The following is a 12,175-nucleotide window of genomic DNA, read 5'->3' on the forward strand; positions in this document are numbered from 1 at the left end:
TATAAATATCTACTATATATATAATCATCTAAAATTGTTAACCTTGAAAATGAGTTTTTTTTTTAAGTTGTGAATCTTAAGATAGATTGTTAGGATACTAAATAATAGGGTATTTTCTAATAATAATGTAACAAATAGAAGAAATATTCCGCATAATATTAATAGCCAGATTCATCATTTCTTAACTTGATTTCAGTTTAACCAAAAAGGCTTATAAGAACAAAGCTATATTGGTTATCTATAAATATTATTTATACTGATTCCAATAAGGTTTTTCTATGAATATTATACTTTTAGCTTATATCTATTAATAAGTCTAAAAAAAAAACATGTATCCAAACTAAATACGAACACAAATCATAGTCAATGTTGTTTTTTAAAAACAATGTCTCTAACCAAGAAACATTTCAATCTCCTTTAGTAATAAGGGTTATAAACTTATAATCTTAAAAATGCTTAGTTTAAGTTTGTAATTTGAATCTAAATTGAGAGGCGGGGAGGAGAGAGATGTCGGGACAAAAAGACAGATAAGCTAATTGTGCGGTGGATTTTACACATAACTTTGTCAGTCACGAGTCTTTCTTGTTCTAATGGCACCAAACCCTATTTTTGTTCTTTTCTTCTTTCCTTTTTAATATTTTCTTTTTAAATTCATCATATTTTATTAGGATTCCCATATTCATAGGTCTCTATCCTTCTATTGACCATATCTTTTTTCATCTCATCTCTTTCCCTTTCTTGTGATATAACTTTTTTACTCTATTATTGCTTACAAGTCGGGGCTAGATATGGTTGTAGTCCAAGGATATTTATTTTATGATCTAGACTACACATTTATACCTATTGGATAATACACACTTGCCAAGACCTTGATATTATATGGAGGGTTGTAATTGTAAACATCAAAGTTTATGTTTTAGTTTAAAAATACATATAATTCCTTTCGACTCAAACGGATTTATATATGGGTCGGGTCACTTGACCCTAAATGGAGATGTGTTCCTATAACATGGTGTTAGTTAATGGTATGGATAAACATTATTTATGTATTTAACAAGTAAAGAAGACACATCTAATTTAAGATAATCGACTAAACCGGACATTTTTGGTTAAACCGAATAGAGACCATGTGGTCCATTTAGCCATAGTGATCATATTCATATATGTAAACTCGATCTAGTTGTTGTCCTGTAGCCAACTTCAGAATCTTACACTCACTAACACTTCGAGTTTCATCTCATTGGCACAAAACTCAACTCCATTCTCTTTTTCTCTCTCTTTCATAAAAATGTCATAACTCTCTCATCTCTCTCCTCCTATACAATTTAAGTTTTATCTCTCTACCCATCAAGAGAGAAACATCACTAATGGGCGGTAAGAGAAGAAACATGATCTCATTAACTCTGTTTCTCGCAACGACATTGATGATGTTATCGCTCATCAATGGTGAGATTGACACAATCCAACTAAACGACGACGTTCTAGGACTCATCGTCTTCAAATCAGACCTCGACGACCCATCTTCACACCTTGAGTCATGGAACGAAGACGATAACTCTCCTTGTTCATGGAGCTACGTCAAATGCAATCCCAAAACATCTCGAGTCACCGACCTTACCCTCGACGGTTTAGCCTTAACCGGAAAAATCGGCCGTGGAATCCAAAAGCTTCAACATCTAAAAGTACTATCACTCTCCAACAACAACTTCACCGGAAACCTCAACGCTCTCTCAACTAACAACAATCTCCGAAAGCTAGATCTTAGCCACAACAACCTCTCCGGTCAAATCCCATCTTCTCTTGGATCAATCAGCTCCTTGCAACACCTCGACTTAACCGGAAACTCGTTCACCGGTACACTCTCTGATGACTTCTTCAACAACTGTTCCTCTCTTAGGTACCTCTCTCTGTCTCACAACCATCTCGAAGGTCAAATCCCACGTACTCTGTTTCGATGCTCTGTTTTGAACAGTCTCAACCTCTCAAGAAACCGTTTCTCGGGTAACCCTAGTTTCGTCTCAGGGATATGGAAGCTTGAGAGGTTAAGAGTCTTAGATCTATCGTTTAATTCTCTTTCTGGATCGATACCTTTAGGGATACTCTCTCTACATAACTTGAAATGGTTACAATTACAGAGGAATCAGTTCCAAGGACCATTGCCTTCAGATATTGGACTCTGTCCTCATTTAAACAGAGTTGACCTAAGTTTCAATATTTTCTCTGGTGAGCTTCCAAGAACACTCCAGAGGCTGAGATCTTTATATCACTTCGATTTATCGAACAACTTGCTCTCCGGTGATTTCCCGGTATGGATCAGTGACATGACCGGTTTAATACACATGGATTTCTCCAGCAATGACTTAACTGGGGAGCTTCCTTCTTCAATAGGTAACTTGAGATCTCTAAAGCATCTAATCTTGTCTAAGAACAAACTCTCTGGTGAGCTACCGGAATCTTTGGAATCTTGCAATGAGCTTATGGTTGTTCAGCTGAAAGGGAATGGCTTTGTTGGTAGCATTCCCGATGGTTTGTTTGATCTTGGTCTTCAAGAAATGGATATTTCGGGTAACGGTTTCACCGGTCCGATCCCGAGAGGCTCGAGTCGGTTATTTGAGTCACTCGTAAGGCTCGACCTTTCGCGTAACAAACTCACTGGGAATATACCTGGTGAAGTAGGGCTTTTCATTCACATGAAGTACCTCAATCTGTCATGGAACCATTTCAACACAAGAGTTCCTCCTGAAATTGAGTTTTTACAGAAACTAACAGTCTTGGATTTGAGGAACAGCGCGCTGATAGGTTCTGTTCCTGCTGATATATGTGAGTCTCAGAGTCTTCAGATCCTTCAGTTAGATGGTAACTCACTAACCGGTTCTATCCCTGAAGGAATTGGAAACTGCTCTTCTCTTAAATTGCTGTAAGTCTCTTTTTCTTATATCTGTTGTTGGTTAATAGCAAAATGTTTTTCCATTATTAATTTCATGTTTCTTGTTGTAGGAGTTTGTCTCATAACAATCTTACCGGTCCTATTCCTAAATCTCTTTCGAACTTACAAGAGCTCAAGATTCTAAAGCTAGAGGCAAACAAGCTTACCGGGGAGATACCAAAAGAGCTTGGGGAATTACAGAATCTGTTATTGGTTAACGTTTCGTTTAACCGACTCATTGGAAGGTTACCGTTTGGAGGTGTGTTCCAAAGCTTAGACCAGAGTGCTATTCAAGGAAACCTAGGTATTTGTTCACCGTTGTTGAGAGGACCATGCACACTGAATGTTCCAAAGCCTCTTGTCATTGATCCAAACTCCTATGGGAAAGGGAATAATATGCCAGGAAACCGAGCGAGCAATGGTTCTGGAAAGTTCCACCGTGGAATGTTCCTTAGTGTCTCAGTGATTGTAGCAATATCAGCTGCTATACTCATTTTCGCTGGAATCATAATCATAACGCTGCTTAATGCGTCTGTGAGAAGGCGGCTTGCGTTTGTAGACAACGCGTTGGAGAGCATTTTCTCGGGGTCTTCGAAATCAGGAAGAAGCTTAGTGATGGGTAAACTTGTTCTGTTAAACTCAAGAACGTCGCGTTCGTCGTCTTCGTCTCAAGAGTTTGAGAGAAACCCGGAGTCTCTTCTGAATAAAGCTTCAAGAATCGGAGAAGGAGTTTTTGGAACAGTCTACAAGGCACCTTTGGGAGAACAGGGGAGAAACTTGGCTGTTAAGAAACTTGTCCCGTCGCCGAATCTTCAGAACCTAGAAGATTTTGATCGTGAAGTTCGGATATTGGCGAAAGCGAAGCACCCTAATCTCGTATCGATCAAAGGTTATTTCTGGACACCGGAGTTGCATCTTCTGGTATCAGAATACATCCCTAACGGAAACTTGCAGTCCAAGTTACACGAACGAGAACCCTCAACACCACCTCTTTCTTGGGACGTAAGATACAGAATCATTCTCGGTACAGCCAAAGGACTCGCTTATCTCCACCACACATGCCGTCCAGCAACCATCCACTTCAACCTGAAACCAACCAACATCCTCCTCGACGAAAAGAACAACCCGAAAATCTCTGATTTCGGTCTATCTCGTCTTCTAACAACGCAAGACGGGAACACGATGAACAACAACAGGTTTCAAAACGCTCTAGGTTACGTAGCGCCTGAGTTAGAGTGTCAGAACTTAAGAGTCAACGAGAAATGCGATGTTTACGGGTTCGGGGTTTTGATACTCGAACTCGTGACCGGTCGAAGACCAGTGGAGTACGGTGAAGACAGCTTTGTGATACTTAGCGACCATGTTCGAGTTCTGTTAGAACAAGGGAATGTGCTTGAATGTATTGATCCTGTGATGGAGGAACAATACTCTGAAGATGAAGTGTTACCTGTTCTGAAACTTGCTCTTGTCTGTACCTCTCAGATACCATCAAATCGGCCTACAATGGCCGAGATTGTTCAGATATTACAGGTCATTAACTCTCCTGTTCCTCACCGGATCATGGATAGTTTCTAAAACACTGTCTATTAGTTTAATCTTCCCATTAGGTTTTTCCATTTTTTCTTTTCTTTCTCTATGTTTTCAAGAGACTGCTTCTTTGACAATGCTACTACGCTTTCTCTCTACTTCGTTATGTCATCATCATCATAACAATCATTGACCAGTATTATCATTAATAGCCTTGTTTGTTTCTTCTGAGAATTGTACATGTGTTTATATTATTTAGCAATATATAGTACAAATGTTAAAATAATTACTGACATTGAAATCGAACTAAAGTAAAATTTTGTACAATTATTATTATCTAGTGGCTAGAATCGGGTGAGAATGACAAAGACAATAATGTGGCACTGTTTTCTTTTTTTATTCGATGTCGTTTTCTATTATTTAATAAATAAAGGTTTATTATACTTATAATTTACTTGTAGGACACAATCTCTTGTCATATAATTGATTTTTTTACACCGTATAGTTTTTCTATCCAAGTTGATTAATACATATACACAAGCGCATCACGTCGCCTACTACTATAATTATCTCTTTAGATTTTGTAATTTTCCTATATGACTGACGTAAAAGTCATACCCCCAAATTCATGTATCAATGTTTTAGAAAATCACGCCAGCATATGTTATCCAAAGTCATACCCCAATTTCATATTATGAACCATTCAATTACAATTTAATAAGTAGGATATGATCATTTCAAGTAAAACATCCGAAGAAGTGGTCTCTCGTGAAGAAAAATTAAATTTATTTGTGAATAACATAAAAGTAGAAAAATTACAAAAAAAAATCAAGAATCTAGTTTTCAGTTTTCAAATGTCGAAATTTAATCTATTAATTTTTTGTATATCGTAATCTAATTTATATTTTTTTTTTTTAATTAGGTGTTGTATTCTACATAGATGCATGAAACTTTATAGATTTGACTATGTTAATTATAAATGAGATAATTAGGTTTTAATTTTATGGCGTGTGGAAGATGCATGCTTCCATTATATGAATGGCCTAAACCATGTGTTTTAGTATTGAATTATTCTATAGACAAATTAGTTAGGACTTTGCTGCCTTTTTGTGATTATGATATGATCTTATTAACTTGACAAAAAGAAGATACCATCTGATGGGCACTTTAGAATAACTCGGTATTACTTTAGAATATAGGTGTTTGAAGAAAATTTGGTCTAACATTTATAGCACGATAATATGAGGATCTTGAATCTATGAAAGTGGAGCAAGGTCTACCAATGGCTCCTTGCTGACCTGAAAAACTGCTGCCAAGTATCGTCTCCGAGACTCGAATACAGTTGATCTACAGGTTCACTCTATTGTAGGGTGTGATCCTTTTTGTTTTTTTTTTTTTTGTTTTTTATTAACCGGTTGTGATCCTTTTAGAAAGATGTTTTTGTTGGTATTAGCCCTGGGCATTCGGGTTCCCGAATCCGATCGGGTTCGGGTTTTTGGGTTTTCGGGTTTAGACATATAGAACTAGTTCGGGTTTTCTATACTTTCGGGTTCGGGTTCGGGTAATACCTGTTCGGGTTCGGGTTATTCGGGTATACCCGAACTCATGAACAAAAAAAAAAAAAATAACTAATTTTTATTTTTTTATAAATTTTAGAAAACTTGTATATATATAAATATTTAATATTTCTTTTTAAGACAGAGAAACTGAAGTGGCAAAATGGTTAATGATGTACCTATAAATGTTAAAGGTTGTGGGTTCAAATCCCCTAAAATACATATTTTTACATTTAATTCGGGTCAGTTCGGGTGGGCATTTGGGTTCGGGTATTACCCGAACCCGATCGGATATCCGAACCTCAGAGGTATTAAACCCGATCGGATTTTATACAATATCCGAACCGAACCATCCACTTCGGGTCGGGTTCGAGTTTCGGGTCCGGATAATATGCCCAGGGCTAGTTGGTATATCGGATTGTTACGGTGGCTTAAAAACCTTTAAGAAAAAACGAAACTGAAAAAACAAAAAAAAAAAGAATTTGGCGTTACACAATTCACCTAATTTAACAATTTAGTAAGGGTAAATTGCATAGCTCAAAGTACTCATTTTAATCGATCTTTTTTTTTTTTGGTCACAGACTCAGTTTAATCGATTTATACACGCATTAAATTGATAGTTGGTTCATAGCTAGTCGATACTAATCAAACTCCAAAAAGATTAAATTTTTTACTAATCTCTAAATAAACGGAAATAATGGACCTATGGAGTATCAAATTGAAGCTCACCTCTTCCTTAATTCTAATCAACCTTAATTGATGCTTAAATCAGTAAATCACCTAGATACAAAATTTTGTCTCCTCCAATACATTTTTCTATATAAAAAAAAAAAACTCAAATAACTTAGACCTAACCAAGAACGTGAAACATCCAACAAAAAATAATTAATTGATCACCCACAAATTTGTTGATCAATAATCTGATAAATGATCCTTTATATATATATATATATATATATATATATTTCTGTACTGGAATAAATTCCATTCATATGGCTATGGCATATAAAACATAGATATATAACATGTCAGCATGTTACATGGCCTATTTTTTTGTTTTGTTTTTGTCCGTTTCACATCTTTCTCAAGTGTGTGTAGACTACACAATACAATTGCTGAATCTAACTTTCACCCACTCACCTTCTTTTCTTCTTCTTTCCCCAAAAAAAATAAACAGAACAAACTCTGTTTCTCTCATCTTTACATATAGTGTTAAAAAAAAAACTCACTTCTTCGAATCTCCACATCTACAAATCAACAGAGAGACAAGTAGTAAAGAGTCAGAGAGAAGATGGCGGTAAAATACTTCCAGAGAGAGGTGTTACCAGTAACGGCGCTGGTCATAATGGAATGTGCAAACGTTGGTTTAAACACTCTCTTCAAAGCAGCGACTTTGAAAGGCATGAGCTATCATGTTTTCATCGTCTACTCTTATGGTCTCGCTGCTCTTCTTCTTCTACCTTCTCTGTTTTGCTCCTTCAGGTTTGGTCTCTCTTTCTTGATTGGATCTTGAAATTTTAATATTTTCTTGAAATTTTGAGAAATGGGTTCTTGTTTAATTTTTCACAGATCAAGAACTCTGCCACCGATGAATTTCTCAATTCTCTACAAAATCGTGCTTCTTGGAATTATTGGGTATATTATATACTAATTTCTTCTCTCTCTTTTTTTTCTTTAATTCAGAAGTCTGAGTTTGAGATTTATATTACCCGATTTGGGTCTTGGTAAGATCCAAGAGAGATGAAATTTTTGCATGAGAGTTACTGAAACTTATTTTTTAACCAAAGCTTAGAGGACAACAAAGTAGGGTAAGAAAGAGACATTTGGCTTAAAGTTGCTTCGAAAAGCGGCAACTTTACTGCAAAAATCTAACCCCCAATTTCATGAAATAAGTATTTTATTTTTGGGTGTTACTATTTCCCATCTTCGTACAAAACGGAATATATTACTATTTTGTTATCTTGACGAAATAAAAATTTATATTTATAAAAATTCGTGTTGATAAAAAAATATAGATGCTGTTCAAACATAATGGGATACACAGGGATCAATTATAGTAGTCCAACACTTGCTTCTGCGATCAGCAACCTTACTCCAGCTTTCACCTTCTTGCTCGCCGTCCTTTTCAGGTGCCATCTTTATACATTATACATCCCTATTTTACTTATTCCTTTTACACTAGCCATTTACCAAAATCACCCTCGGCCCATGAACTTTTTTTTGGGCTTCATTGCCTTTAGAGCCCAATGATTTGAGAGATTGAGAGTTTGGTTTTGTAGGATGGAGAGTGTGTCTTTTAAGAGAACCAGTAGTGTGGCTAAAATGTTAGGAACCGTTGTTTCTATTGGAGGTGCGTTTATAGTGACTCTTTACAATGGTCCTGTGGTGATTGCTTCATCGCCACCGTCCGTTTCTATACGATCGCAGTCGACAAATCCTAATTGGATACTTGGCGCGGCTTTTCTCTCGGTTGAGTATTTCTGTGTTCCATTATGGTACATTGTTCAGGTATAGACATTGATGAACTATATATGCATATTTAATACATCTCTCTCTATGGTTTGTTCGTTTTCTAATAGAATTATGGAATCTTGATTTTTTTTTTTTGGTAGACTCAAATCATGAGAGAGTATCCGGCCGAGTTTACCGTTGTTTGCTTTTATAGCTTAGGCGTGAGCTTTTGGACTTTTCTTGTTACATTGTTCACAGAAGGGAGTGACTTGGGTGTATGGAAGATAAAACCAAATATTGCTTTAGTGTCAATCGTTTGCTCGGTGAGAACATTACTTATATAATGTGATTTTCCTATGAGTGTAATTAGTTTTTTTTTTTTTTTTTTCACAAAGGAAAATGTTTTGTGTTAATTGTGTCTTGTCTTTAGGGATTGTTTGGATCTTGCATAAACAATACTATCCATACATGGGCATTGCGAATCAAAGGGCCTTTGTTCGTTGCAATGTTCAAGCCATTGTCCATTGCGATAGCTGTTGCAATGGGTGTCATTTTCCTCCGAGATTCTCTCTACATCGGCAGGTAAATTAACCCCACACTTTACACTACTTGCACATCCAACACAAGTCTTGTAGTTTTGCCATGTTGGTCGAGGAAGAGCATTGATAACTTCTTAATGGACCGATTCCGACTACTGCGGAATTTAAATATAAATAATTTCGGGTTAGTCCAAGATTAGTTTGGAACTCGCTGTTATGTTAGAACCATACCTCCAAATCGGTGCAAAATGTTTAATGTATTAAACTCTCATTCTCAGCTCGCTTAAAAGCTTTTGTTTTCGTTTCTCTACTTGAATGTTGATCTCAGCTTGATCGGGGCAACGGTAATAACAATGGGGTTTTACACGGTGATGTGGGGTAAAGCTAAGGAAGTGGCCTTGGTCGAAGATGACAAAAAGGCTAACCACGAGCAGGCCAACGAAGCTGATCTTGACTCTACATCGGGTTCACAGAAGGCTCCTCTCTTGGAAAGTTACAAGAATGATGAACATGTCTAAGGACTATCAAGCATTGAAGATCGCGCTATATGTATGTGTGAAATTTCATATGTGAATGTCTTTGTAATTTATTTAACGAAACAAATATGATCTTTAATTTTTAGGAATTAAATGTGTTCTAATCAAAATCTCATAATTTAGGATATCTTCAAATCATGATTTTAACGGTTTTTTTCTTAGACCTCTACATGATATTAGGCTAGAATGAGTCTCACAAACTTGAGTAGGGTTGATTCTTCATTTAAGAATTTTTTCGGAGTTACATGTTTCAAACTTTCAATGATTGACCTTTAGTCCCAAATTTTAGTGAAGTTTTGAGATTTTTCATCGCTAATAGTAATACTTGTCGCTCAACTAACTACTATTCTTTTTAGTATACGATAAACACAATATGTAAATTAAATAAGTTAATGGCTTGTGTCTAGTCCAAAGTTTAAACTCCCACATATGCACAACTTAGGTATGCAAGTTTTTACATAAATTTAGGTATTCATTCCATTCTAAAAAATTAAAAATCTCCAAAAGAAAAACATAGAAAGATAAAAATCTCTGTCACTATAACATTTAATTAACTAATGGTTAGACATTTTTAATGTATATAGTAATATATTGATGTTGGAACATGAAGTGGTCCAAAGATTTACTTTAGCGGTGTAAGGTAAGGAGAATAATGAATTGAAAAGTTGTCAAATTCCAGTTACCAAAAAATAAATAATAAATCAAAAGAGGTTGAAGTTGAGATTTGTAGGCTCCTAAATTGGTCAAAAACTCAAAGCATAGTTTCAGATTAAGACAATAATAATAATAAAAAAATGTCTGGGAGATTATGTCAAAGAGACAGCGGGATCATGACGGCGATGGTGGCGGTGGTTGTCTCCGACGTCGGAATGAATACTCTGTTTAAAGCAGCAAGCTCAAAGGGAATGAGCTCTTATGTATTCTTAGTCTACTCATATGGAATCGGAGCTCTTCTTCTTCTTCCTTCTCCTTTCATCACCCACAGGTCTCTCTCTCTCTCTATCTTGATTCTTCATCTTCAATCTCCAATTTCCAAAATCTTGAAATTAAAAACCTCAGGTCAAGATCTCTTCCACCGTTAAAGTTCTCAGTTCTTTGTAAAATGGGACTTCTTGGATTACTTGGGTAAGTTCTTGGTCTCTCTGTTTCAATCTTTAATCTTCGATCAAGATTTGTGTTTATTTAATTTACTAATCAGATATGATGATGATGATGATGTTACTGTTCAGATGTGTGTATCTGATGTTGGGATACACAGGAATCAAATATAGTTCTCCTACTTTAGCATCAGCAATGAGTAATCTTACTCCTGCTTTCACTTTCATCTTCGCTATTCTCTTCGGGTACTTTCTCTTTAATTGTCAGAAGATCTTATCTGTTTATCTAATCTCTTAAACCGAATTTGGATTTTGGTTCGGTTTATCGAGATTTCTTGTCGGATTTTTTGGTTTAGAATTCAATACCATTCTGTTATTCTGTTGGGCTTAGATATATTCAGTTTAATTTAATTTTGTTTTTTTGTTTTGAGTTGGTTTCGTATATAGTTTCTAGTTGAAAACCAAAATTTTGAAATCGTATTATATTTTGGTGTTTTATATTTGTAAGAATGGAGAAGGTATCAATGAGGAAAAATAGCAGTGTAGCCAAAGTAGTTGGCACTATAGTTTCGATAGTGGGTGCACTTGTGGCCACTCTATACCATGGTCCCATCATCTTCACCGCATCTCAACCATCCGTTTATCTTCCTCAGCCTCTTACGCCGCCTCCATCATCACCGTCGAATACTAATTGGGTCATCGGTGGAGGACTTTTAGCACTTGAGTACACTCTCATCGCGGTCTCTTATATCATTCAGGTATACTTTGGTTATACCTATTTTTTTGTATGACAGTCGAAACTTAAGCTAATGTTCTAATATCTCTTAACATTTTTGGTGGTGTACGTAGACGCATATAATGAGGGAGTATCCATCAGAATTTGCGTTGGCACTTTCCCACAATGTATGCGTTTCAGTGTCTTGTGCATTTGTTAGTTTATTCGCCGAAAAGAACAATCCGAGCGCATGGATTATGAGATCGAAAATTATGTTGATATGCATCATTGCAACGGTATGAAAAATCTCTATTGTTTTAAATAATTCCAAGATCATCTTATTAAGCTTAGATTTGTGTAATTGTTATATCAGGGGATGGTAAATTCGACTGGCTATGTTGTTGAGTCATGGACAGTGCGACATAAGGGGCCAGTGTTCCTAGCAATGTTCAGGCCATTAGCTATATTAACCGCTGTGGTACTAGGAGCAATATTTCTAGGCGATTCACTCTATCTCGGAAGGTGAAAAAGAAGTGTTAACTCTCATAATATCGATTACCTAATTTTTCATTTTGGATATTCACTTTCAGTTTCTTCTTTGTATTTATTTGGTAGTGTGATCGGTGGAACATTGATTTCGATCGGTTTCTATACGGTTATGTGGGGAAAAGCAAAGGAGGAGAAGGCTGATATCGAAACTAATGTAGCTACATCGTCGAATTCAAAGAGAATTCCGCTTTTGATGAATTATGCCGCAGAGAAAGAAGTGTAACATTGTAACATTTTGAAGTCGTATATAGCAACAATTCATTTTCAGGGTTTCAAAGT

At 36.0% G+C, this 12,175-nt stretch overlaps 3 protein-coding genes across 3 annotated transcripts; all 3 read left to right on the plus strand.

Moving 5' to 3' along the window:
• The first annotated feature begins 1,005 nt into the window (after window positions 1–1,005).
• On the plus strand, window positions 1,006–4,611 carry LOC104710650 (probably inactive leucine-rich repeat receptor-like protein kinase At3g28040). Its single transcript, XM_010427285.2, has 2 exons — window positions 1,006–2,917; window positions 2,998–4,611. The coding sequence occupies exons 1-2, from the start codon at window positions 1,368–1,370 to the stop codon at window positions 4,499–4,501; spliced, it is 3,054 nt and encodes a 1,017-aa protein (XP_010425587.1). The 5' UTR covers window positions 1,006–1,367; the 3' UTR covers window positions 4,502–4,611.
• A 2,433-nt stretch (window positions 4,612–7,044) lies between these two features.
• On the plus strand, window positions 7,045–9,645 carry LOC104710651 (WAT1-related protein At3g28050-like). The gene is made up of 7 exons (XM_010427286.3): window positions 7,045–7,491; window positions 7,579–7,644; window positions 8,025–8,138; window positions 8,289–8,517; window positions 8,622–8,783; window positions 8,891–9,042; window positions 9,328–9,645. Exons 1-7 carry the CDS (start codon window positions 7,301–7,303, stop codon window positions 9,515–9,517), a joined length of 1,104 nt encoding a protein of 367 aa, XP_010425588.1. The 5' UTR covers window positions 7,045–7,300; the 3' UTR covers window positions 9,518–9,645.
• Window positions 9,646–10,143: 498 nt separating this feature from the next.
• Window positions 10,144–12,173, plus strand: LOC104710652 (WAT1-related protein At5g40210). The gene is made up of 7 exons (XM_010427287.3): window positions 10,144–10,520; window positions 10,595–10,660; window positions 10,765–10,878; window positions 11,141–11,390; window positions 11,482–11,643; window positions 11,721–11,869; window positions 11,963–12,173. The coding sequence occupies exons 1-7, from the start codon at window positions 10,330–10,332 to the stop codon at window positions 12,117–12,119; spliced, it is 1,089 nt and encodes a 362-aa protein (XP_010425589.1). The 5' UTR covers window positions 10,144–10,329; the 3' UTR covers window positions 12,120–12,173.
• Window positions 12,174–12,175: the final 2 nt, after the last annotated feature.

The sequence above is a fragment of the Camelina sativa genome, chromosome 9 (genome assembly GCF_030686135.1).
Source record: "Camelina sativa cultivar CO46 ecotype springtype chromosome 9, ASM3068613v1".
NCBI classification, from domain to species: Eukaryota; Viridiplantae; Streptophyta; class Magnoliopsida; order Brassicales; family Brassicaceae; genus Camelina; species Camelina sativa.